A 27,460-nucleotide genomic window follows, 5' to 3' on the forward strand; every position below is an offset into this window, starting at 1 on the left:
GAAATATTTAAAAAAAAAAAAAAAGGGTAGTTAGTGCTTTAGGAAATTAATCTTTTAATTCCATTATTTAAACATTAACTTCACTTGGTTTAATTAATATTTTGACATTTTAAAACTGTTTAAACAATGAGGTATAAAAATGCACCAAACAAGGAGGCTTGTCTGAAACCCTGAGTTAATTTCTAGCTCTTCATGACTCATCATAAACTACAGGCACAGCAGATAACTTCAGTCCCACTGCTGCAGCACCACACCCCTGTGCACTGTTCTCCATTCAGCTCATAAAGGGACTGATATTTAACCAATGTGCTGAATCACATGCATTAGAGTGTGTTTCCTAATCCTGCTCTTTCGTACCGCTGCTTTATGAGGTTTGAATGAATGTCTTAGACCATAAAATGTGCAGTGCAGGGGTGCTTTTGGTCCAGGATTGAAAAACACTGCCCTTGGGGTACAAAGAGCGAAGAACAACTCCAAATGCACCGCTCTTATTCCTATCGGTATCTATTACTGACTCACACTCTCTCTAACTTTACTCACCACCTCATCTTTCTTATACAGCTCATTTAGAAGCCTCTTCTATATAGTCCATTTCATGCAGTCATCCAGGGGGCTCTTCTTCTGTATGGTCCTTTTCACACAGCTGATCCAGAGTAGTCTCCTATAGCCCATTTCACGCAGCTCATCGAGAGGGCTCTTCTGTAGTGCCTCTCAGGCAGCTCATCCAGAAGGCTCTTCCATAGTTTCTCTAAGGCAGCTCATCCAAAAGTATCTTCCATATGGTCGCTCTTAGGCTGCTCATCGAGTGTGTGCTCCCACAGTCCCTTTAGCACGGCTTTTCTGAAGTCCTTCTCAGAGAACATTCCTGTAGGCCTCCTCACGCAGCTCAGTCAGCTGGCTTAGCCATCCTCCTCTTCCCCCGGCCACCTGCACGCCCTGGCCCTGCAGCAGGGGCCCGGGTACGGGCCTTCCTGCGTGAGGGGGCTGGGTGGCCTGGCTTGGCAGTGGTGAAGGTGATGCACTGGGAGTCCAGGAAGTCCAGCAGCTTGGCAGTGCCCAGCCTGATGCCTGCTGTTCTCAGCCTGGCCTTCAGCTCAGAAAGGGAGAGCGGCTGGTACTGCAGCACATGGCCGTACAGAACTGGGTCCGACTGGATGAAGGAGCGCACGGCCAGGAGTTTGTCCTTCTCGCGCACGGCTGCCTGAGACGCTGTGATTCCCTCGCTGTCCGAGCCGTCGTCGTCGGAGTCGCACAGCTCAGGGTTTGACCTGGAGACCAGAGGTTACACTTAGGCACTGTTTTACATGGACTATAACGTGACTGAAGGCAGTAAACTCACAGATATGTGCCACCTGCATTATATGAGAAATACTGATAGGAAATGCTGTTTCAAATATATCGGAATCACCATTTAAACATGTGTAATGAATGTTTTTTAAAAAATAAACAAATAAAATAAACAATTTGGCACATGAGAAATGCTAAAGTCCAGAATGATGAATGGAGCATTAAGAATAAAGCGGAATGACTCCTATTTCAAATCTCAAGCTAACAACTAGACAAAAAAAAACACTGTAAATAAAGTATTACAGTATATGTATTATTCTCATTTTCTTACTGTTCATGTGATTTCTTACTTCTTGTTGTTCTCAAAATACCTGATATTGTGAAATATGTCTAGTTTAAATACAGAAAACTAAAGTTGTTACTGAACATAAAGCACAAAAATGAATGCGAAAAATGATTGCAAACTGTAAACAAAGCTACAAACATGCTAGGAAAAAGAATGTGGAAACCCTTATATAACAATAAACGCACTAATAAAGGAATAAACACACAAACATGCATAAAAGCACCTATTCCCAGTAGCGTTCTGACAGTATTAGAGAGATGTGCCTAGTATTAGTGAGTCTAAACACATGTAAATATGTGTGCAGGTGTTGTACCTTTCTGACTCAGCTGTGGAGGATGTGTTGGAATCCTGAGATGTAGGTAGGACATCATGATCCTCACTGCCAAACTGCAGTTTCCTAGGAGAGACAGGAGGTGGTGCTGTGGGCTGTTTAAAGGAAAGCAGTGCAGGCTGGAGAGTTGATGCCATTGGCGGACGCCCCGCTCTGGGACGGCTCACTGGAGAAGTTTCCTCCTCAGACTCAGAGGTCATCAGCTGGTGGGTGTACTGGTGGATCTCCTTCAGCTTCAAGACCATTTGTTTCTTGGGGAGGGGGCGGACCCCAAACCTGGAAGGATGTAAATATTGAAAAAGGAAATAAATCATCACAATCCTACATTTTAGACCCACAAATTCTAGGCATTACTTCTTCAGAATATCCTGACTCTAATTGTTTTCACACCTGTTGGGATGGTAAGCAAATAAAGACAGAAAGCAGTGTGATTTATAAATCTACTCTGACCTGTATTTGAACAAAAACAGTTCAAAGACAATGTTTTATCTTATTTTATCAACTTCATTGTTTTTGTAAATATACATTCTGAAATTGATGCAACAAGTTCCAAAGAAGTTGGGACAGGAGCAATTTAAGACTATGAATGTAGTGAAATGGTCATCTTAAACAGGAGATGCAATCAAGTGTGGATATACACTGATCAGGCATAACATTATGACCACCTCCTTGTTTCTACGCTCATTGTCCATTTTATCAGCTGCACTTACTATATAGGTGCCCTTTGTAGTTCTACAGTTACAGACTGTAGTCCATCTGTTTCTCTGATACTTTGTTAGCCCCCTTTTACCCTGTTCTTCAGTGGTCAGGACCCCCATGGACCCTCACAGAGCAGGTACTATTTGGGTGGTGGATCATTCTCAGCACTGCAGTAACACTGACGTGGTGGTGGTGTGATAGTGTGTGTTGTGCTGATCTGAGTGGATCAGACACAGCAGTGCTGCTGGAGTTTTTAAACACCTCAGTGTCACTGCTGGACTGAGAATAGTCCACCAACCAAAAATATCCAACCAACAGCGTCCTGTGGGCAGCGTCCTGTGGGCAGCGTCCTGTGACCACTGATGAAGGACTAGAGGATGACCAACACAAACTGTGCAGCAGCAGATGAGCTATCATCTCTGAGTTTACATCTACAAGGTGGACCAATGAGGTAGGAGTGTCTAATAGAGTGGACAGTGAGTGGACACAGTGTTTAAAAACTCCAGCAGCACTGCTGTGTCTGATCCACTCGTACCAGCACAACACACCACCACCACGTCAGTGTTACTGCAGTGCTGAGAATGATCCACCACCCAAATAGTACCTGCTCTGTGAGGGTCCATGGGGGTCCTGACCACTGAAGAACAGGGTAAAAGGGGGCTAACAAAGTATGCAGAGAAACAGATGGACTACAAAATATGACCATGAAGGACCGTACGGTTGCATAGCTGAAGACTTGTATAACAAAAGAATGGCAAAAAATTCCACTTTCGAAACTTTATCAGTTCGTGTCTTCAGTCCCTACTTTATTAAGTGCTGTTAAAAGGAATGGTGAGTAGAAAAAATGCTCCTGATCCAATTTTTGGAAAGCGTTGCAGGTATTAAATTTGGAATTAGTGTATATTTACAAAAAACAATGAAGTTTATATGGTAAAACGTAAAATAAATGTAATACAGGTCAAACTGAATTTACCAATCACTGCTTTCTACTCTTATTAGCATTTTACATACTGTCCCAAATTTTTTTGGCACTGGGTTTGCATTATGGGTTTAATTAAAATATAAGAACCTTTGTTGGGACAGTTTTTTATTATATTTGATCTCTTCCCAGTCATGAATCTTCCTGAGGTCATTGCTCATGGGGCAAAGCATAATTATTAGAATTAAATAAATCTGTGTCATGGCTCTGAATTTTGACACTAATTCTCTGTCAATCCAATTCACTCTAATACTGATTACAGTGGGTCAGAGCCTCACCTGTCCAGTCTTTTCTTGAGCTCAGGCGTGTCCATATCTGAGAAGCCAGGCATTGGAGTGATTGGCACCAGTGGGACTTGATTGTTCTTCTTGCGAGCCACTAAAAGAATAGATTTATATTACAAATGCATACATAAGCAGCGTGTCAGCTGCAGCACTGAAATCAATGTAAAATTGCAGGCCAAACCCAAAGCTAGAGACCAGAGTAGTATTTAAGTCCAGGTTAAGATAAAGACTTGCCTTATTCACTGGCCAGCATTAACTTTAAATAATATTTATAAAAATACTTTATAAAAATTATGCAACATATATGAATCCTTGATGTACTTTACCATAGGCTTATGTTATTTTTGAGCAAAACAATCAACTGTTTTTGTATTGTGTGAATGTATTAATGCCCAAATACAGGGTTTCTTAACCTGTGGGCCGCGGACCACCAGTGGGCCGTGAAGCACCCTCTAGTAGTCCGCGGGCCTGAACTTAGGGGGATGCAGTAATTGGGGCCGGTAACGTCACTGTAAGTTGTAAAAACATAAGTGGAAATATGAACTTAATAATTAAAAATCTAAGAATTAAACGTTTTCACCTATATATGAATATTAATAAGGATGTACTAATAAAAGCGTTAGTGGCTAATTAAACGTCATCGGTCTGAGACAGCGCAGCCGTGAGCTCGCGATGCAGACAGCGAGCCAGAGATGGAGAAGTTTCTCAGGGCGCTTTGTTTGGTGAGCACTTATCACACCTTTTTCTTTAGTTCGCTCCGTTTTAACACGTGTTAACACTCCACCCGTATTAGAGTCCTCAACAAACAGCTGAACCAGTCCGGCAGTAACCCGCGGGTCTCGGTCCACTTCAACCGAACCCTGTTCAGTTCACTGCTAAAGGAAACGTGCTCTGTGGTCAAATGAGGGAATTCATCAGCAGACCTGGCTTTCCTTCTCCTGTAGCAGCACATCGGCGCCAAACAGTCAGCATAACGACTGTTTTAACGTCTGACTCTTTAGACACTGAGCACAAGCTGCCGTTAAAAACAACGACGAGCCATAAAATAACAGAGAGAGAGGAGTTTGATTTCAGCTCATGGATCATGGAGCGCCTTTTGGTCGAGCATCAGCGACCTGAGTGGTTAAACTCAAACCGATCAACCAATGAAGAAGCCGGTATCAAGTAAGATTTATCATTATTGTTAATTGTGACGATGCTAAACCAAAAGCCCGGTGAGTGGAGTGAGGTTTATTTCAAATGAATCACAAATACCCTCAAAACTAGAGACATCAGGACCAAACGGTTACTCTTTTGGGAAGCCGGTGGAGCATTCTGAGTGAAAATGTGATGGACTACAGCTACCAAAATCACATCTACCTTGTGCATTTCTATCTTTTTTTCCATTTTTACCCCTTTTTGTCATCACTACAACCAAGTTGGTTATTTAACGTTTCATGTTTTTTAACATACCTGCAAATTTTGCAAACCTACTGACAACCAGAATGGCCAGTCTGATCTTTTTCAAGATCTAATCTTTAGGTTTTCAGTGTCAGCATTTAAGAAAAGAAAAATAAAGTTGTATTTAAAAAGTTGGTTTTAGTTTTCCTGTGGGCCGCTATGCTTTGTAGTTATTCACAGGTGGGCCTCGGGGTGGAAAAGGTTGAGACCTCCTGCCCTAAACCATCCACAGAAACATAGCTATATCATGTGTGACTGGTCAAGTACAAAATCTAGTAATGTGTGAGACGCATAGTGCAGTATCAGTATTGTAAAGGCCGATATTGTGATAATAACGAACAAACCATGTACTGCACAGTCCTACCTAAACAAACCTAAATAATTATGTCTTACCTGGGGTTTTAAGCTGAGCCACTCTCTTTGGAGGAGCCACTGCACCAACTCGCTCAGAGAGAGGAAGAGCATGTCCGTCTTCGTCTTCATCATCATCATCATCTTCCCTCCAGCTGTCCCACGCTGCAGGATCTGGCAAGCTGTGGTTGACTGCAGCTACAGAAATACGTGATGTGGCATGAGTTTCCTGACCGGAAGGAGAGCGAGAGTGTGGCGTGGCCGTCTCCCTCTGCCCCCTGTGTTCTAAGGTGCTGTCTGGATCTCCACTGCTCTCCAGCCTCAGACTGAGGCAGGGCCCCTGGTCCCCCACCCCTCCTCCACCAAGACCCCATGAGTCATCAAACGCGATGGGTGGCTCATCGAAGGCATAGAAACTGGCCTCCCCAGCCATCTCTACTTCATTCACGCTCCTGTTTTCCTCCTCCACTGTTCCCTTCTCTTCCTCGTCTCTCTTTCCTGTCTCACCAGTGATATCTCTCTCGGTCTCGGCATGCTCAGGTTCCCCGGGCGGACTCAGGGATGCCTCTTCCCTGGATTCTGAATTTCTGTGTTGGGGCGGCAACTTCTCAGACTGACTGAGATGTATGGAGCCAAGCCCTGCAAAAGTGAAAAGAAAGGACAATCATAAGCCCACCACTGATTCTAGGCCTGACCATGTTTATTCACTGTAAGGTATCTATAAGCCCTTAACATATGAAAGCAGGAGGGACAGTGCAAACATCAGGCCAACATTCCATTGTCGGCCACATCCATGGATTTGTTTAACCTGGAGAGGCCTATAATTTAAGTGATTAATAACGAGTACAAATCTGAAATAAATCTATAAATGTATAAATCTGCATAGTTTATACAGTCTGACAGTAATAATCGTGGAGTGATTTTAATCCAGTATGAATCTGCAGTGTGTGTAGTTTTACAGTCTGACGGTAATAATTGTGGAGTGATTTTAATCCAGTATGAATCTGCAGTGTGTGTAGTTTTTATCTGATAGCAAAAAAGCTAATAGAAAAATAAAACCTGCTAACAGACAGAGCAGTATGGCATGTTGTTATTGTTACTGATTGTATCCTGTGGCACGGCACTAACTTTTCAAGCTGGGCTCTCTGTAGAAATTAAGGGAAATTACACAGAAATTTATCAGTCAAACACCAACACATTACATAACAATTTCTCCACTGATAGTAAAACTAATCCAGCTTGAACAGTGCACAAGACTACCTCGACTAAAATCAAGCCTTTCTTGATCCACTAGTACACAGCATTAACCTTTATATTTAGTTATTTAGGCCCAATCCCATTTCACCCCTCACCCCTACCACTTAGCCCTTAGCCCTCTGCTTTGCGTGTTCACGTCTAGGGGTAGGGTGTCCCAATTTTTGCTGAGATAGAGGGGTAGGGCGAAGTGTTAGGGCTACATGGCCCTCCAAACTGAGGTTTTTCATAGAAATAATCCAAACGGAGTGTACAAGAGACCAAAGAAATCCACAAAATTTCTTTGTGAAAAAATTTCAATGATCACTGTATTATCTTAGTTTAATGTCACTTCAGTGTATTATGGTCCTTTTCTTCATAACAAGCACTAAAAAATCGCTAGCTAACTAACTAAGTTAGCTAGTTAACTTTCCCGTTCCACCTTAAATAGTCCAGCAGTTCTGACATCTGAAGCACCAGAATATAACTGCTGCGCCATTTAAGGTGGAACTGGAAAATTCAAACAAGAAGCTGGTGAATATCTGACTTCAGCTTCATATCACTGAAGAATTAGGGGTGGGTGATAATAAATAATTGCCCCCCCTCTTTGAAGGCATATGATGCCCTAAATGTAACTAAAGCCCAGCAGTGAGGAGCTGAACTTTACCCTCTTCTGCTGTCACTGCAGACTGGCAGGGTTGCCTACAGAGCAGCGCTAGTAGCTGTTAATGAAGCAATGTGTTTTGTTTTTTTTTATTTAAGGGGCCTCATTTCACAGGGCAAGATTTTAATCACTACCCCTTGTAACTCAGTTCCAAGGGATTAGGGTGACACTTGAAAACAAGGGATAGGGGTAAAAAAAAAAGAAGAAATGGGATTGGGCCTTAAAACGTCTAATATGTTTTTTCAAACACACTGGCGACATTACACTTTTGTCACCTGTTACTTTCAGCTGAGATGCCGTCTTCGCAGGAGCCACTCGCTGAGAGACAGGAGAAGTTCCCGTCTCAAAGTCATCATCTTCCTCCCATGATGCCGTACTCTGCGGTCTAATATGTTTTTTCAAACACACTGGCGATATTACACTTTTGTCTTTGTCACCTGTTACTTTCAGCTGAGATGGCGTCTTCGCAGGAGCCACTCGCTGAGAGACAGAAGGAGAAGTTCCCGTCTCAAAGTCATCATCTTCCTCCCATGATGCCGTACTCTGCGGTCTAATATGTTTTTTCAAACACACTGGCGATATTACACTTTTGTCTTTGTCACCTGTTACTTTCAGCCGAGATGGCGTCCTCGCAGGAGCCACTCGCTGAGAGACAGAAGGTGAAGTTCCCGTCGCAAAGTCATCATCTTCCTCCCATGATGCCGTACTCTGCGGTCTAAGCCTGCACTCTTTCAGCAGGGGCGATCCCAGTGGCTCTGGAGGCTTTGGGCAGGGGGTAGAGTGCACGGGAGTGCTGCTGGAGGGCATGGAGACAGGAAGGGGTGAGCGGTGAGTTTGTTTTGCAAACTGTGAAGCATCAGTCTGGAGTTTGGAGCGGGATGTTGGCTTCTGAAAAACTGGGGAATGCTCAAGAACGTCACTGGTAGAACCGTCTCTAGAGGAGCACTGATCTGGACACGGTCTTGAACAAGCTGGTCTTTCTCTAAGGGAACCAGAGTGTGTGTCTGCTTCAGAGCTGTCAGGGACAGAAGAGGAGGACAATGAACAAGATTTGGGAAAGAGCTGAGTGCGCCGCATGCTGCTGCGGGTCTGCGTGGAGCTGGAGCGTGTGGAAACTTCTGGAGTGGCCGGGATAAGCCAAGAAACCTCAGCAGAGCCGTCCAACATGCTTTGATGGTCTGGGCCATTCAGGGCACCCTTTGATTGGTCTGTTTTGGAACATCCCCTTTCATCTGATTTTTTTGAAGGGAGTCCAACTTCCATGCCTTCTTTAGCTTTAATCTGAGTATAGTTCTGACTGAATCTTGGAGGAGATGGAGATGGGGATGGAGTGGAAACCTTGTCAAGATGGGGGTGGGAATCCATGTCATCGCTGGAGTCAGAGAGGACGATGAGCTCAGGTTGGTTACAGATCGCCACTGGAGATGAAAGCTCAGGCTTGATGCTACTGGCTATTAAAGGAGACAGTTCAGGCTTGTTTTTACTGGACGTTGCAGATAAGCGGTTGGAAAAGGCTACTGGACGAGGTCTAGATAGATGCTCAGGCTTTGTGCTACTAGCTAATGGAAAGGAAAGTCCAGGCCTTGTTTTACTGAGCCCTGGAGATGAGTGTTTGGACCTGCCTGATGGACCCAAGGGTACTGGAGATGAGAGCTGAGGCTGAATGCTGTTTAATGTTGAAGGGGAAGGAGGAAGAACCGCGTTTGAAGACCGTTTGAAGACTGCTCCTTCACCCGGAGACACGCCGGCCACTGGGAGGGATGACACCCCTGCCACTTCTGAGCCCGGAGGAGGGCTGATGGACAGGTCAATCACTTCACTGACCAAGGACTTTCGGCGTGGGGTGGACATGCTCTTCTGCTGAGCTTGCTGGAGTTGAGACATTACTGCTGGAGTTTGAGACGCCTCCACATATTCTCCCCACGTCTCAGAGAACAAATGGTTATAGCTCCTGTCCAGGCTGACATTGGGACTTCTGTTTAGGTCTCCATGTGTGTTAGACTTAGAGTCTAAACAAACATCTGCTTGGGAACCCTGGGCGTGGTGCATGTTCATGGCACTGGTTACCATGGCAGCTGCATCCTTATCCTCTCCAAGCCTGTAACTATGGCGACTGGTGTTGGCCTCCTTAAAAAAGGCTCCATGTGTCTCTTGCCTTTGTCCTGCTTCAACGTTCTGCTTTTCTGTGTCGCTCTTTCCCGCTCCGGGGCTCTCGTTTACTTCTTCTTCACCCTCCTCTTCCTCCTCATCGCTTACATTAGGGGATCTAGTCGTCTCCATCTTCCTCTGTGTAGCTGCAAACTCATAAATCTCATCCAGCTCTTCCTCATCGACTCTATCTTCTTTCATCTCTCCATCACCACTCCCTCCTCCTTCCTCCTCCTCATCCACCCCTCCTTTGGCTCCTCCTGCCCTTCCGAAGTCCTCACCGTCGCTTTCCTCATGCTGCCACATGGAGCGCAGGAGTTCCAGGAACTGCGTCTCAGCCAGGCTCTCCTGGGGCCCAGGATTAGGCTCCTGTGCTGAACATCCCTCTTCATCTGAGTCTTCTGGATCCCCACTGTACTGCTCACACTGCTGCTGCAGCTCAGACAGCTCAAACCTAGTGTAAAGATCACAAATTAAAATATTTTTCATGAAAGGCTGTTAATAGGATGGGAACATTGTGATTGTAATAACATTTAATACGGTATAAATACTTATTTTCCCCCCAAAAATAAAATTCCCAGGCTATTTAAAAACCAAGCCTGATGTGTTGTCTTTTGCCTTGTGTATACCATTGTTGTATATATAGTTCCTCCAGTTGTATTTGCATATTTAGTGTAATAATTCTGGATTGTGCCAAAATGATCAATTTAAATTGAGTAGACATTTGAGATTTAATGAAGAACCATAAGAACCCTAAGATTTTTGTTCCTACCAAAGAGAAACTTGCCTGACTGAACACACTTCACCTACACAAGCAATGCCTGCCACCACCCAAACCTTTAACCCCATAAAATCCCTTATTAAATCGTAAGGCTTACTATTCAGTAACTATATGGAAAACAAAGCAAACTAGCTGAGTTACAGGAGCAAATATTACAGGTATGGACCCATCGCTGGCCATTTAAGTTTTTTTTAAATGTCTGAGTGAATTAGGTTTGTTGCTCACTGGTTGTAACAAAAACTTGAACCCATAGTGGCCCTTTGTTGGAATCACTGATGTATCTAAAGTATTTTTACAACAGTCATTCTCTCAGAGCAAATAAGGATATGACCATCACACATCTGTAAGTGTAAGGCAGCTGTAGCAGTTCTGTCACTGATGTTACACTTACCTTGTGGCTAGCTGGAGTATGTTGGGCAGGAGGGTGCGTGTGATTGGGCAAAGGGCAGTGTACAGGTACTGCAACAGGGCGTACACCGCCTCTCCCGGCACATCACCCAACAGTACCCTCTGAGCTGCAGGCATGCCATCTTCCTGCACCCCAAAACCTGCATTATGGACCTGTGTACATACACAGACACAAAGAAGAGCAACTGTTAAGAAAATACATCCACAATAAACCCAACAGTAGACTCTACAGTAGGACTGCACCAATTGATTCTTTTCATTTGAATATTGTATCAGAATAAGAAAAGTTGAAGATGTTTCACCTTATAGTCTTACTATTATAGTAACAATACTATAAGATACTTAATAGTATTATACCTTATAGTCTTACTATTATAGTAATAATACTATAAGGTACTGAATACTATAGTATAGTATTATTATTGTTACTGCAAAATTACTGTTTATCTTGTTAATGTAACCTGACTGAAATACGGTAAGATATTGAAAAACACTGCTGATAAATAATAATTGTTATTAATATTATTTATTTGTATTAATAATGCTAAGTTGCATTAAAATAAAAAAACTGGGGGTGCTGGCCAATCTAGCAACCCTGAACAGGTATCTGGCTCTGTCTGAACAGCAGTAAGCTGTGCTGGACAACAGAGGAAACCATGTCTTTATAACCATCATTATAAAAAATGACCTAACTAAAAACTTTTAGGTTACCTCAAGGATTTTAAGCAAATTTATACTAAAGCATGTGCTAAACTTTGACGCGCAGTGCAATTTGAACAACTTTTCTCCAGCTTTGGACAGATAGCCAACATGTTCTCATTTATTTTTGGAAATTCAACTAAGAAAATGCTTGCTAGCTCATAGAATTAAGACTGATATTGTCCCCTAAGCTGTGCCGATGAGTCTGGCATGCAGAGCTGACACATACAAAGACATGAAAACAAGGAAAAAATATTGCCCTTACAATAATGTGCTGCCACCATTAAAATAAAATAAAAAAACAACAACAACAAAAAAACACCACAGCAACTTTACAGAGAAGTCAAGAAGTTCATATAAAGATGGTTAAAATTAATTATAAACTAAATGTTATGCAAAGTCTTTTTGGATTATTTCTATTGGCTCCTTCATCATGTAAAAAAAGAGATACTTGTTTTTTCTGCACATCGAGGATATGCAGGGCAGAACCATAGGTGCATTTACCATGCTAGCCAGCAGAGGGCAGCGTGTGTAGAGCATGAATGAGTGAGCAAAGTAGACGTCTCCACTGTCCACCTGCAGCTGTACATCACTGAGCTGAGGGTTGTTAACCATGCTGGCCAGATCAGAACACAGCTTGGACACAGTAACCTGCAACAAACAAAAATAAAACACATTCCAAGTCATTTCTGCACAGCTGGCTGTATTCAGGGTTGCTGAGGGACTGCTCTTTTTTCCTAATCTATTAGGTTAACATTACACCACATTTTTCATGGTATACAGGATGAAAATGTAACAGCGACTTGACGGCATCCTAATGGCTAAAAATGGCTTTTATTCAGACAGTTCATTCTTACAGCAGACCTATTGATTTACCAATTCACACATATTTTAGCTCTTACAAGCTTTTAAAAGATCTAGCAAAAAGTAATGAAGACAAAGCGTTACCGAGCTTGTATGGGGCTTTACGGCCTTTGTTGTTTCAGGGACAAAGCCGCTCAGAGGAAGCTCAGCCACAGCAGCCTCTTTATCTGAAGAGCAGAAGAAATTTTAGCAACAATATCATGGTGTCACAATAGATGTGACCGATCTAGGATCAGTTTATGCCTTACATATCGCTGCTGTCGGAAGAAAACGTCGTATCTCCATTTTTGACGTTTTTCAGTTTTTGACATAGTTTGAAAACACCTGTTGCTCTTTCCATTGTGTGTAAATTTCATGATGAATGGACCAAAAGAAACGGCCCAAAATGACATGGAAAAAAGTCTGGTTCCATTGACTTACATTAAAAGTAAAGTAGGTTTTTTCCTTCTCCTGTAAAGCTGTCATTTTGGAGACACGAGGTTTTCTTCCGACAACAGCGATATGCTTACGAACACTGCTGTGTGGATGAACGGAGCTGATCCTAGATGGGTTTTTCATAGACACGATTAAATAAACTCTGTACTAAAACAATCAAACCAAATACTGCACTTTGCAAACTCGTTTATTCTTAAAACTCTACGTATGCACAAATCCCCGGCTCTATGATCTGCCTCAGAGCTAAAGAGTCTAACCTGTGTGTCTGTACTGGGTGAGAGTCATGCCCTCCTCCGCTAGCTCCACTAAATCCTGTAGGGCCTGAGAGCCTGGAGTGCTCATGGCTGGGGTGAGGCAAGCCGGAGTAGCAGCATGATCCGCTTGCCTCGGGTCCAGGGAGACCGGAGCACAGCTGGACTGCTCCGGAACTGCAGCGGTTTCTGAAGCTGATGCCGGATGCTGCTTTCCTGGCGTGACTTCTGAGGAAAGAGGCGGCTTTTTCTGTGGGGAGATGATAAATAAGTGGTTAAAGGAATACAAATTTGGGAATGCTACCTGGTCCCCACTACTTTTCATTCACTTTTAGCAACATTAGTTTTATTTACACTTATAGCCAAGAATGGATGTGCCAATCAAATTCCCAAGTAATTAAATATTGAACCTATGCTGATACTACAGAAACGCCACCGAGGGATAAAATTTAGCTATTTAAGTGAGTCATAATAATGTGAAATTACAATGTAGTGTCTCATAATTATACCTTGCCATATAATATTCATGAGGCAATCTCATAATTATGACTAGCTGTCACATCATAACTACTCAGTACCTCAATTATGACTTGCTGTAAAATAAAAATAAAAAATCTGTGTTTTGCTATTTAATTGTGGTAAAAGGGTCTTTTACTTTGAAAGGACAAATATTTTGACATCAAATGTTCAAGAAATCTTATTATAATGTTGTTATCACCATACATTCCAAATACCAACTGAAATTTTATTATTTTTTAAATATTTGTAAATATTGGGTCGTACAGTTCACTAAGTTGGATTTGTTTAGTCTTGTTTTCAATAAAAGCATTTTATATTTCTTGCTCCTTTTTTTTTTAGATTTTATGGTGCTTTCCATGATTGCATATTGTTGCCATATGGCAACAATTTACCAACTACCCCCAACTTTACCAACTACAATTGTTTTTAAAAATATATGTAAAAATATATATATTATTTTCCAAATATTTTCATTATTTAAGCAATTTAAATAACAAAAACACATCAAAACATTATCATGTTTAAATAATAATTCATGCAATAGAGGGTTAATTATCACTTAGTATCTCACAATCTTGACTTAGTATCTCATAATTATGGCTTCCTATGTCAAGATGATGACTTGCTATCTCATAATTATGACTCTGTATCTCATAACTTTCCAACAGTCATAATTTAAGATCTCAGTTATGACTTACTATTTCACACTTATGACTCTGTATTTCATAATAATGACTTAGCATCTCGTAATTGAGAAAATTCATTATGAGATGGTAAGTCATTATTATGAGATCTTAAGTCATGAGAAAATCTCATTACTATGAGACACTACATCGTTATTATGAGAGACTTTCTCATTATTATAACATAGTATATGGTCTTTTTTAGGTGCCAGGATTCCAGAAACACCAAGTTTGATGTGATTCTGTATTTGTGTAGTTAATACAGGCCAACAGTGCACACAGTAAAATCAATTCATTTCTATGTGCACGGTGCACGTCGCATTATGCATTACAACCAGTATTAACTATAACTGATGAAAAGTGACTAATTTAAGCGTTCGCTCTGTCCAAAAAGAAGAATATAACTATTGTGCACTGTACTCCAACAGTGATGCTGTAGGATCTCACAATCTCTTGAACGAGATTTTCTGCTTTAAAGACCTGGAAAACCCCCTTCTTGGTGTTTCTTGAAGATGGGAGGAAAATTCTGGGTGGGCTGTTTTTTTTTACTAGCTAGAAATTGAAGAAAGAAGCTAGACAGTTAACGTTACTGCTAGGCAAGTGAATCTCCTACTGCAACTGTATAACCATGGTTTTAAAGGGCCCGTATCTTACATTTTTCAGGCTTTATTTTCTTTACTGCTCAGAATTAAACAGCCTGTTTTTGTTAGTGTGCTGTCCTGGCTGTCCTGTACTGTGCCTCATTCAAAACACAGTCAGGGCTGTAACACTTCTTATAACTTCAGCAGTGAACAAGGAAGGCTGAACTGCTGTAGACTGAATAGGCAGATTTATGTAAATGTGCTGACTTTTGTGACATCAAAAAAACAATTCATTCAAAACAAGCAGCTTAATATATGAACTGTGTGGACTGGGGAATGAACGGTAAACAATTATGACAAACTCTATGTTAGTCAGTTTTCCATAATAGGGCCCCTTTAAAGCCTCAGTACAAATGAGAGAATGGATTATGCGAATGACAGAAGTGACTGATGAGATGAAGACAACCAGCTAAAGGCTAAGCAAAAGCAAAGTGGATACCCGGCTATCTAGTTTTTCTCCTTTTCTCTAGCTAAAAGGGTAAAAAGCTTGTCTCGGGCAGTCTGTGTCGCATAACAACAGAGTTGGCTGTAGGGCCGTTTCCATTTACCACTTTAAAACACACTACAGACATTTAAACCACTTGTTAACTCCTGATAATGTGGTTTAACTCCATGTGCTTCACAACAGTGGCGGAAATTAAGCACTACTGAGTTAAACGATCCTACACAAAGGACCAGGCTCAATGGGGGGCAGTCGTGGGCTGAAGGTTAGGGAACCAGCCTTGTGCCCTTGAAACAAGGCACCTAACCCTCAACTGCTCCCCGGGCGCCGTGGATAGGGCTGCCCACCGCTCCGGGCAAGTGTGCTCACTGCCCCCTAGCGTGTGTGTTCACTAGTGTGTACGTGGTGATGGGTTAAATGCGGAGGTCTAATTCCGATGTGTTCAGACACAGTTGGCTAAAAAAAAGGTTAGTTCATTCGTTCATTCATTCATTCATTCATTCAATATGGCCAATACCTATCCATTGTAATAAGCCATGATCAGTTCCAATACTGATTTATTAGACTGCATTGATATAATGCATGTTACGTTTAAGGTGCATGGATTTGTGAATGAATGAATGTTTTTATACAAACGAGTTTCTCACCTCTGCTCTGACCCACGGCTGTATAAACTCTCCAAGCTCTGGCGTGTAAAACTCAGAGACTGAGTCTGGTCCTCCTCCAGGCAGTGCACTCTTCAGCCAGAGAGGGGCGCTGTGTGTCCACATGGGGAGTTCAGAGGGGAGCAGTTTTGGAGTCGGGGGAGTTGGGGGTCTAGGGCAGAGGAGCAGGGAGGAGACGCGCTGCTGGATTCGATTCAGCGCTGTTTGGGGGTCCTGCACCAGGAGGAGGGGAGGTGGGGCAGCAGGCACACCTTTTCTCCGCCTGCCCCGACCTTTAGCTGAGAGAGAACACCGAGTTAAGCACACTAACTGGCAGTTCATATGAACACAAGCACAGTTTACAAGACACAGATGCCTAAAACAAGCCTAAACTGAATTACATGCAGTGGCTCTCTAGGACCAGGATGAGCTGTCGTCTCACTGAAGCTTTGTGTTGTTGGCAATTAACTGACACACACCGATCAGGCATAACATTCTGACCACCTCCTTGTTTCTACGCTCATTGTCCATTTTATCAGCTCCACTTACTATATAGGTGCACTTTGTAGCTCTACAGTTACAGACTGTAGTCCATCTGTTTCTCTGTATACTTTGTTAGCCCCCTTTTACCCTGTTCTTCAGTGGTCAGGACCCCCATGGACCCTCACAGAGCAGGTACTATTTGGGTGGTGGATCATTCTCAGCACTGCAGTAACACTGACGTGGTGGTGGTGTGTTAGTGTGTGTTGCGCTGGTCTCAGTGGATCAGACACAGCAGTGCTGCTGGAGTTTTTAAACACCTCAGTGTCACTGCTGGACTGAGAATAGTCCACCAGCCAAAAATATCCAGCCAACAGCGTCCTGTGGGCAGCGTCCTGTGACCACTGATGAAAGACTAGAGGATGACCAACACAAACTGTGCAGCAGCAGATGAGCTATCGTCTCTGACTTTACATCTACAAGATGGACTAACAAGGTAGGAGTGTCTAATAGAGTGGACAGTAAGTGGACACAGTGTTTAAAAACTCCAGCAGCACTGCTGTGTCTGATCCACTCGTACCAGCGCAACACACACTAACACACCACCACCATGTCAGTGTTACTGCAGTGCTGAGAATGATCCACCTGCTGTTAGTGTGTGTGTGTGTGTGTGTGAGGGTGGACAACATGGACAGGCTGCTGACTGGCTACAGCTGCTAAAGGAGAACTCTACGCTGGCCATGTGTGATATTTTAAACATCTGGTATTTTTATATAAATTGTTGTGGCTGCATTGATTTAAAATAAACAATGCCATGGGTCCACCAGACCACTGGGTAACAAACACATCAACACCACACAAGGGTTAATATAACATTTTAAAAATCAAATTTTAAAAGTAAATAAGAATTTAATAAATTACATTAACTAGGAATTACAGTATAAAAGTATGTTCTCACACTGGGCGAGGGGGGTAACTTTCTGGTGGGCCAACTCAAACGTCCTCTGGGGCCAACTTTGGGCAGCCCTGGTTTAACCCCTTCTGCCAGTGATTGTGGTTTTGTAGTGTGCTACTGGCAGGCAGACTATATAATCACACAACCAACCAGTCTAAGTTTTGCCAGTCAGTCATAATTTATGAGGCACAATGAATCATAAAATCGATTTACTGTTTTTCCCCCCTGCCAGAGCCTGCGGTTTTCAGTTTTCACACTTCTAAATAAGAGCATCTGATAGGCTGTACTGTGACCTACTTACACCAAAAGCCTCATATCGCCTCATACACCACATATCGCTCTTTGCGTCACTAACAAAGATGGCAGATATAAACTGTGATGTACACTAAATGGCAGCATGTTGTAGCTGCATGTTAGATGCTCTGTTATTTTTTTAATGTACAGTGTGATTCAAAAAGATTCATCTGATTTCAAAATGATTTATTTCACTTGTAAATCATTCCAGAACAATGCAGTGAAGTGTAAATGGTTTAAATGAGCATAAGGTTTAATATGTAATTTTATAAGTGCTCAGTATGAACCTCCTCCAGCTGTAGGACAACATCAACACCATAGTCAAATTCATCCCATACTGGATTGAGCATGTCGGGTGTTGCTGCACTCACGGCTCTTTCAGTGAGATTTCGGAGATCATCCAGTGTTGTGAAACCAACGATGAACGCTCTGAGCTGTTGGAGCTTCACTGCCCACTAAAATCACTGTGCACAGTTATGATGGATTCACTCTTATTGAAGTGGAGAACGCAGAACGCTTTCTGCTCAGGGGTCTCATCTCCTCGCAGACTGAAGGGAGCCATCTTCCACTGACAGTCAGAAACTCTATGACCCCCTCTTACAATTGGTATGTGATTGCTTCCTAGGTGCCTCACGGCTGTAAAAACACGGCGCTTTGAATTTGGATGAATCTTTTTCGAATCACCCTGTATGTCTAGATAGCAGTACGTTGACAGATCTTATACTGAAAACGTCTGAGGATAACCATGAAAAATTCTGGGCTAAATTTAGGTGGGAACGTAGGCTTATTAAGGTGAGAACACACTGACTGTAAAATTTCTAAACCAATCCAGAGCCTTGTGAAGGCGGAGCTTAACGCAGGGGGCGATGATGCGCTCATCAACATTGCTCGACAGGCATCGAGCCAGTTGTTAGACCCCAGAAAATTCTAATTAAGCATCTAGACTCGAGAACCTAGAAGAGCACAAACTAGAGGAATCTGGGGGCAGATTTTAGAGGGTGTGCACCCTTGTTTGCAGCTGCAATCCAGCATCAAACGTTTAACAGGTTGCCCCCAGATGTGTTCTTGTTATGAGACCACATCTGGCCCCCAGAGACTAGTTGACAGAAAGACGGTTAATGCAAACTACCTGACATTTGCTTCTTGGACAGATACAGCATTTCCAAATAAAAACACATTACTCATGCATAAAGAATACGATGGTAGCAACGGTCTAAAACATGAATAAACCTGTATCTAAATCATTTTAGTGTTATTAAAATTTGTACGGAAGTGACATACCTGCATAGTCTTGTAAATAAAATGTTACTTATATAGATTGTCTTCTTTATTTATTTTTTAGGGTCAATCAAATAAAGAACAGTGTTGGTTATTTCACATGAAAGACTCTTCCACTCCTCGGTTTCTTTCTGTTGGACTTTTCCCTCAGCGATCAGAAACAGAGTGATTTTTTTGGCTACCACTTGCCACATGCCTGCCAATTGTTTTAATTAATCACCTGGCATATGCCAACATTTTGACATTACCTCCTCCAGGCTTCCACTGTAGTACAGGAGCTGTAGCTTCAGGGGGGTTCAACAGTTGTGCCTGTATCTGCCTCTCCTCCTCCAACTCTCTCTTTCGCTCCTTCTCCTGCTCCAGCAGAGAACGAGACAGGGCCAAAGCCACCATGGTGTCCTCATCCATGCATGGGCCTTTTCTTCTGGCTTTCTTCTTAACCGGCATGCTGGACTCTGATGCATTTGTCCCCCTACTGTCCACTGACTGATGCCTGGGGGCAGAGAGTCATTTTAAAATAGTTTGGCAAAACATATATTTTTCAGCATAAGCAAGTCTACTTGAGATTATATAACAAACCAACTCAAAGTGGTGTGGTCTAAGCTTCCATTACTTCTTAGCTACACTAGAGAACATCCCCTGTAAACCATTTTAAACTTACAACAGCAGAGCAAGCATCACACTGAACACTCTACCAATTAAGGTGATTTCAACAGTAGGATGCTTTTGGGAAACCGGGCTCTTTAGCAAACCATTCTTGAGTTAAACTGAGTGTGCTAGAGTGAAGAAAACACCAAAATACTTAATGCAGAGCTGTTGGAAACTACAGGCTTAAACAAGTGCAATATAACATTATTGATATGTCAACATCAACCGAATTAAATATTCAGAATGCCACGAAGTGACACATCTCCATATTCGCGTATCAGTAACCAGTGAAGGAGGTCAGGGATCAAATGCATGAAGCTATGTTTGTACAAAAAGAGGTGAGGGTCCAGCTGGATGATGCTGTGGCATTTATTTTAAAATGCTTACATTAGACCAGATGTCTTCAAATCCAGACCTTGAATCCATTTTCAAGTCCTGGATCTATGGTAGGCATAACAGTAGGTGGCCAGTGAGGTCAGTTTGTAGTTCTACAATTACAGACTGTAGGCCATCTGTTTCTCTGCATACTTTGTTAGCCCCCTTTTACCCTGTTCTTCAGTGGTCAGGTCCCCCATGGACCCTCACAGAGCAGGTACTATTTGGGTGGTGGATCATTCTCAGCACTGCAGTAACACTGACGTGGTGGTGGTGTGTTAATGTGTGTTGTGCTGGTACGAGTGGATCAGACACAGCAGTACTGATTTCAGCTTTCATTTCTTTTCACTACAGCAGCAAATCAAACAAAATCAAAGCAATATACTTAAATATATTGGTGAATATGCTTTCAAAATTAGATATAAACTGCATATTCAAGAGAAGAATGTGTTACTGTCTTTGCTAGATTGGCTCTGACTCATTACAAACCACCACTGCACTGCCCAATGAACGTGCAGCTGCCTACTAAAATGTTGGCAGCGCAACTGCATGATGTCATCGGAATACTATGAATACTTATTTTTTTCCATAGGCGTTTAACATGCCGAAAAATTGTGTTTCCATGACAGTGGACAGTTATTTGTCATTTAGACATCGTAATGATAAATCTATTGAGCAACCAAATTTAGTAAAAGGACAGTTTTAAATTAACTAGTGTTAATTAAGTACTTATCAAATACTTTACGCACAAACAGACGTATAAACTTAGGCAAAATCAGTGCAACCCAGTCCAGGACCAAAAGCAGATTCAAAGAGCTCTGAAGGCTTCTGTTCTAGACTGAGCTACTCACGGTTGGTCAGCAGCGGCATCACTCAAACTTTGGGCCGCCTGCCTCTGAAGGGCCTGCAGCAGCTCGGCTGGGGACACGCCCATGGCGGTAGAGCAGCGCTTTAAGTGGGTCGAACGGCTCTTTTCAGACTTAAAGCTACGTCCACAGAGAGGGCACTCGGGCACCCGAGGGCGGGAAGGAGGAGGAGGAGGAGGAGGAGGAGGAGGAGCAGGAGGAGCAGAGGCGTTCTTCTCGCTCTCATCCAGACACCTGAAGCCAAGCAGATGAGGAAGAGTGTAAACTAGGGTTGCATAGTTATGATTAAGGCCGCATGATTTGAAATGTATTTTATCGTACTGAATGACTGCCTGTGACCAGAGTCTCAGGAACATTTCAGAATGGCCAGTGTTCGCACAAATCATATGAGGGTCTTTCTATAGAAACGTCCATTTGTGTGTCCCTAGCGTTTACAGATATATTACACTTAGAAAACACAACATGTTAGGGTTACAATATATTTATATTTTAAAATAAAACAATGTTATTTTAACAATTTCACCTTCTTGAATCATCAATTTAGCAATATTGGTGTTTAAATCAATTATCTACACCACAGAAGAGCTCGTCCCCAGTCATGCGTAAAGGCTGAGGCCATATTTTTAAGAAAAAAAACATGTTTTTCTGCTATTTTAACTACAATAATCTATACATGACTATGAAATATCAATTAAATGACATAAAGAAAACAAATGCCAAACATATATTATAAAATATATAATGAAAGCTCTTGTCACCAGGAGTCGTGTCACTGGTGTTAACAAAAAATCTCTTATTTTGAAATAAAAATCACACTGATGACATCACTCGACTTCCTTTTACCTGTTTTCTGAGGATCTGTGAAGAAAAGCACATGGTGAGTCCACTGTGTCTTTCAGTTATCAGAGATTTTCTCATTTAGCTCATGATTTCATATGAAGCTTTTAGCTGAAGTCACTGGTGTGACCGACTTTATTCTGAGGTAATTGTGAAAAAATAGAACACAAATGGATTAAATTACATATTTTAGTGGATAATCCATGATTGACAACATGTGGTTTGATGCTCTGTAGCAGTTATTTTGTAAAATGCATTTGTTCATTAAAAATGTCTCTGGTGTTCCTTTATTATGTGTAACACCAATGAGGATCAGTAACACCAGTGACTCCTATGGAGAGATAGATAAGTGGACGTGTCTGTAGAATGACCCACAACAGACATTTCAGTTTCACTTCATATGTTTTGGTGGGTCCAGTCCAGTGTGAGAACAGGTCTCAGCATACCAAACCTTGTAGACTCTTTTCAGCAAATCAACTGAGATTTTTTGCTTGAGTACATTCTTTCTGCTTTGAATGTTCACATTTGTGTTTATTAGTGACCCGTATCTGTCAGTGAGCACGCATTACTTTAGGGTAGCCGCTACCAACAGGATATGGTGACAAAGAAAGGCAACAGTTATGTGTGCATGAGCAGTGAAGTGTGGTGAAAGGAAAAAAAAGGACTCTGGTCTGACAGTCGCATCACATATTCATGCAGGACTCCACTTTTTCCCCTAATTTGAAAATGCATTGAAAGTCTGCAAATGTCTTTATTAATTCATTCTTTAAATAAAGAGAAATAAAAAAAAAGCTTTTGTCCATTTTATCAGCTCCACTTACTATATAGGTGCACTTTGTAGTTCTACAGTTACAGACTGTAGTCCATCTGTTTCTCTGCATACTTTGTTAGCCCCCTTTTACCCTGTTCTTCAGTGGTCAGCACCCCCATGGACCCTCACAGAGCAGGTACTATTTGGGTGGTGGATCATTCTCAGCACTGCAGTAACACTGACGTGGTGGTGTGTTAGTGTGTGTTGTGCTGGTCTGAGTGGATCAGACACAGCAGTGTTGCTGGAGTTTTTAAACACTGTGTCCACTCACTGTCCACTCTATTAGACACTCCTACCTTGTCAGTCCACCTTGTAGATGTAAAGTCAGAGACGATAGCTCATCTGCTGCTGCACAGTTTGTGTTGGTCATCCTCTAGTCCTTCATCAGTGGTCACAGGACTGGATATATTTGGTTCTCAGTCCAGCAGTGACACTGAGGTGTTTAAAAACTCCAGCAGCACTACTATGTCTGATTCACTCAGACCAGCGCAACACACACTAACACACCACCACCACATCAGTGTTACTGCAGTGCTGAGAATGATCCACCTGCTCTGTGGTGGTCCTGTGGGGGTCCTGACCATTGAAGAACAGGGTAACGAAGTATGCAGAGAAACAGATGGACCACAGTCTGTAATTGTAGAACTACAAGGTGCTCCTATATGGTAAACTGAGCTGATAAAATGGACAATGAGTGTAGAAACAAGGAGGTGGGCTTAATGAAGTGGCCAGTATGTATCACACACAGTACTGTGCAACTAACCCTGTAATGTGAAAGCAGCCATGGTTAAGTCTGTCAGTGACCGACACCTGGTGGCTACATGTGTTGATATACAGTGTTGATTGTCAGACCTAGTCAGGTTAGATATCAGTTACAGTGTGTCACTGTTGTTAACAGTACCTGGCTGTGGTACCTTATCTGTTAGCAATAGCTAGATATAGGTAGGTTTGTGTTGTTAGTGACAGCTGGCTGTTGCACCTGTTGATGTGCTGGGTCCGTAGCTGCGGGCTCATGGCTGACAGGTCTTTGTGGCAGAGCTGGCAAAAGAACAGGCCTCCATCTTCCAAGTCCACCACAGCCTGAGTCTCAGCCTCTCTGTCCAGCTGCTGCTGGAGCCTCAAAGCAAGAGTCTCATCGCTTTCAGGTTCTTCCACAGGCTCTGAAATAGACGGAATTCAAAAAGAAATCACAACATCTTCAGCTTTAGAATTCTCTTTGGTTGCTTGGAAGAAAGGAGCAGGGCTGCCCAAAGTGTGGCCCTGAGAATAAAGCAGGCCAGTGAGGATATTTGATTTGGCCTGCCAAGTTATCCTTAACCCACCAACTCACACTATATATAACTTATTAAATTCTTATTTTCCTTTTAAATGTGTAAATTTGAGGTATTTTAATAGCAAAATACAAGCAAATAAAATTAAATGCATCTTTAAAAAGTCTACCTACCTTTTTATTTATACCGTTTTGTCTTTGCGGCCCTTAATCAAGCACAAATATCGCCCCCCCACCGCCCAAAGAGAAAAAAAGTGTGGGCACCCCTGCTCTAGATTAAACTCTCCTGTTCTTAAGTCTGTAATTTAGTTTCCTGAGATGTTCTGGTCAGTATGAACCACACATATAGATACTTGCTGGGTAGTACAATAGCTTAAGGCCTATTCCAGTGGTATTTCTATGGTGTAGTAATGGTAAAATATTGATCTCTTGCTCTATTTTTAGAAACCGCCACTCAGAAATGAGAAACACTGATTTCACACTGATGTTCTGCTCAGTCAGCGAAACTATGTTGTGTATAATGCTTCATATTTCAAAAGTGGATACTATATCAGAAAAATAAAAGGTGTATAGAAATGCCCCTCACTCACAGTCAATGATCAACTCGACACAGCCAATCAATGCATCGATCAATTAAATCAAACATGTGGTTTTTCAACAATTGAAATAGCAACTTGGGTATTTCTAAAGCTTTTATTCAATGTAAATATATTTAATGTCTACACTGGGGGGGCTTGGAAATTGAGACATCCTATGATCGTTCAGGTGTCTGCATTGTTTACAGTTACACAGTTAGACTGGACTGTTGCATTAGATTACGGTTTTATACAGGCTCATTTTGTTTACATGCTGTATATCAAAAATAATCACAATACTTACAAGACATTTTCATGATATCTAGCTTTTCTGAGATTTAATAAGTTGGATCAGATAAAACAGAACCTGTAGTGGCACATATAAAAATATAATAATAATAATAACATAATAATGATATAACACAAACTACAATGATTTTTATTCAATGTTTTACCAACTGCACTGCACTAAATCATATTAAATAGGCCTAATTTTGCTCTCTCTGTAAGAACACATGTAGTACCACCCATGATATGCTCAGAAAAGCATCCTGTGACATTATTTATCACGATAAGGATAAAATATCGTCATTGCCCAGCCCAACTTGACATCAGAATTAAAAATCGAACCGACCCTAAACAGGTGTATCGTTACACCCCTATAGAATAAACAAGCAGCATTAGGAAGTTATGACCTTTTTATGTCTTCATCACCTTGTGAGGGAAGTGGTGCTGGGTCACATCGGCTGCCTTGGGTTTCTCCTTTCTCCACATGCAGGAGCCGAGGAGGACTCGCCCTCCTGAAGCGCTCCATCCTCCGCAGCACCTTCTCCTTCACGCTCAGAGGGGATGAGGCTCCAGGGGATGAGGCTCCAGGGGATGAGGCGGGGCAGCCAGGCTGGCTCCTACCCGTGAAGGCCGCCTCGATCCGGAGCTGCCCCCTACCCGTTACCGCCGCCGCCTCGATCCGGAGCTGCCCGTTCTTCTTTCTCCGCTTGGCTGGCGCTTTGCTCTGAGAGGAGCCCGATCCTTCTTCATCTTTCACTGCCGTGCTTTTCTTCTCATCCCCCGAGTCTTTCCGTTTGACCCTCTTGAGGAGCCGGGAGCAGAGATCCGAGAAGTCCTGGTCCGAGTCGTCCATGGCACGGACAGCACGGCAGCATCTCAAAACAACAACAGCAGCCCACTAAAAGGACTCCAGCTGGGTCAGGTCAGGTCAGGTCAGCATGGTCACCAGCCCGAGCCCTTCAGGGTGTAAATGCTGCGTAAACCTTTCAGCTTCACGAAGCTGTTTTTGTTTCACAGCCCGTTTAAAACCCACATCCGTCTAGCTGTCAAGCAGCAGCCAAACTGACAGGCAGGACTCTGATCAACAATGCAGCCGCGCTGCTAGCTTACCGCATTAGCCCTCGCTAAACGTTCATATTTGTTTACACTTAAGGCATTACCGACGAACAACAACGCGAATTAACAGAATTACACTGAAATATTTGTTCTTTTTTCTCTAAAAACGTTTCATTAACGTATAAAGCGGTGTAGTTGAGCTAGCCGGCTAGCCGACGTTCAAAATTCCTCCCCTCAACCGCCTCTTCTACGTGCTGTGACGTATTTGCGCACTAGCGGCGTCGCGATGGCTTGTGGGATTTGTAGTACATGTGCGCAGCTGTGTACTTTTTCCTGATTCACATTTTTATTCTTTTGTTGTTGTTTTTTGTTGTTTTTTTTTGCTCCGAATCTGCAGTTATGATGTTATGAATTCAGTGGTCGAGATGTGAACAAAGTCGTTCAGAGTGTTTTGGTCCTGAAATGGTTCGTTGTAGAGACTCAGGTTGCTTTATAGTGGTGGTGATGGGAACCAAAATGTCTACAACACAAATACAGCCATTTGTTTTACTATCCAAAACCACCAGTGAACCCACACGTGTCCTCTGAGTCTTTATATGTGATGTTGATGATGGTAAAATCCACTGCTGTGTAAAATGTAAATAAATGTAAATAAAAACAGAATGCAATGATTTGTAAATCTCATAGACCCATATTTTATTCACAATAGAACATAGAACACATTTCAGATGTTGAAATATACCATTTCATGAAAAACATTAACTCATTTAGAACTTGATGGCAGCAACGCATCTCAAAAAAGTTGGGACAGGGGCAACAAAAGGCTGGAGCAGTAAGTGGTACTAATAAAAAACAGCAAGAGGAGCAATTTGCAACTAACTCACATGACTGGCTATAAAAGATCATTTTAGAGAGGCAGAGGTTCACCAATCTGTGAAAACTGTGTCTAAATTGTGAAACAATTTCAGAAAAATGTTCCTCACTGTAAAATTGTGAAAACCTTGGATATCCCACCATCTACAGTACATAACATCATCAAAAGATTCAGAGAATCTGGAGAAATCCCTGTATGCAAGGGACAAAGCCGATGGTCAATATTGGATGCTCGTGATCTTCATGCCCTCAGGTGGCACTGCATTAAAAACAGGCCTGATTCTGTACTGGAAATCACGGCATGGGCTCAGAAACACTTCCAGAAATCACTGTCTGTGAACAGTTCGCCGTGCAATTCACAAATGCAAGCTAAAACTCTATCATGCAAAGAAGAAGTCATATGTCAACACAATCCAGAAACGCCGCCATCTTCTCTGAGCCAAAGCTCATTTAAAATGGACTGAGGCAAAATGGAAAACTGTTCTGACATCAGATGAATCAAAATTTGAAATTCTTTTTGGAAACCACAGATGCTGTGTCCAGCGGACTCAAGAGGAGAGGGACCATCCAGCTTGTTATCAGCGCACAGTTCAAAAGCCTGCGTCTCTGATGGTCTGGGGCTGCATTAGTGCCTATGGTGTGGGCAGCTTACACATCTGGACAGGCACTATCAGTGCTGAACAGTATATAGAGATTTTAGAACAACATATGCTCCCATCCAGACA

At 42.4% G+C, this 27,460-nt stretch overlaps 1 protein-coding gene across 1 annotated transcript; it reads right to left on the bottom strand.

Annotated features, from left to right (window-relative positions):
- Positions 1 to 886: 886 nt before the first annotated feature.
- On the bottom strand, positions 887 to 26,284 carry slx4 (SLX4 structure-specific endonuclease subunit homolog (S. cerevisiae)). Its single transcript, XM_036565070.1, has 14 exons — positions 25,233 to 26,284; positions 23,653 to 23,833; positions 21,011 to 21,259; positions 19,385 to 19,629; positions 16,133 to 16,428; positions 13,207 to 13,450; positions 12,599 to 12,681; positions 12,155 to 12,301; positions 10,935 to 11,104; positions 7,890 to 10,216; positions 5,760 to 6,356; positions 3,921 to 4,020; positions 1,947 to 2,240; positions 887 to 1,268 (listed from the first exon to the last, which is right to left on the bottom strand). The coding sequence occupies exons 1-14, from the start codon at positions 25,657 to 25,659 to the stop codon at positions 887 to 889; spliced, it is 5,742 nt and encodes a 1,913-aa protein (XP_036420963.1). The 5' UTR covers positions 25,660 to 26,284.
- Between the last annotated feature and the right edge of the window lie 1,176 nt (positions 26,285 to 27,460).

This window comes from Colossoma macropomum, unplaced genomic scaffold, assembly GCF_904425465.1.
Source record: "Colossoma macropomum unplaced genomic scaffold, Colossoma_macropomum, whole genome shotgun sequence".
In the NCBI taxonomy this organism is placed as follows: Eukaryota; Metazoa; Chordata; class Actinopteri; order Characiformes; family Serrasalmidae; genus Colossoma; species Colossoma macropomum.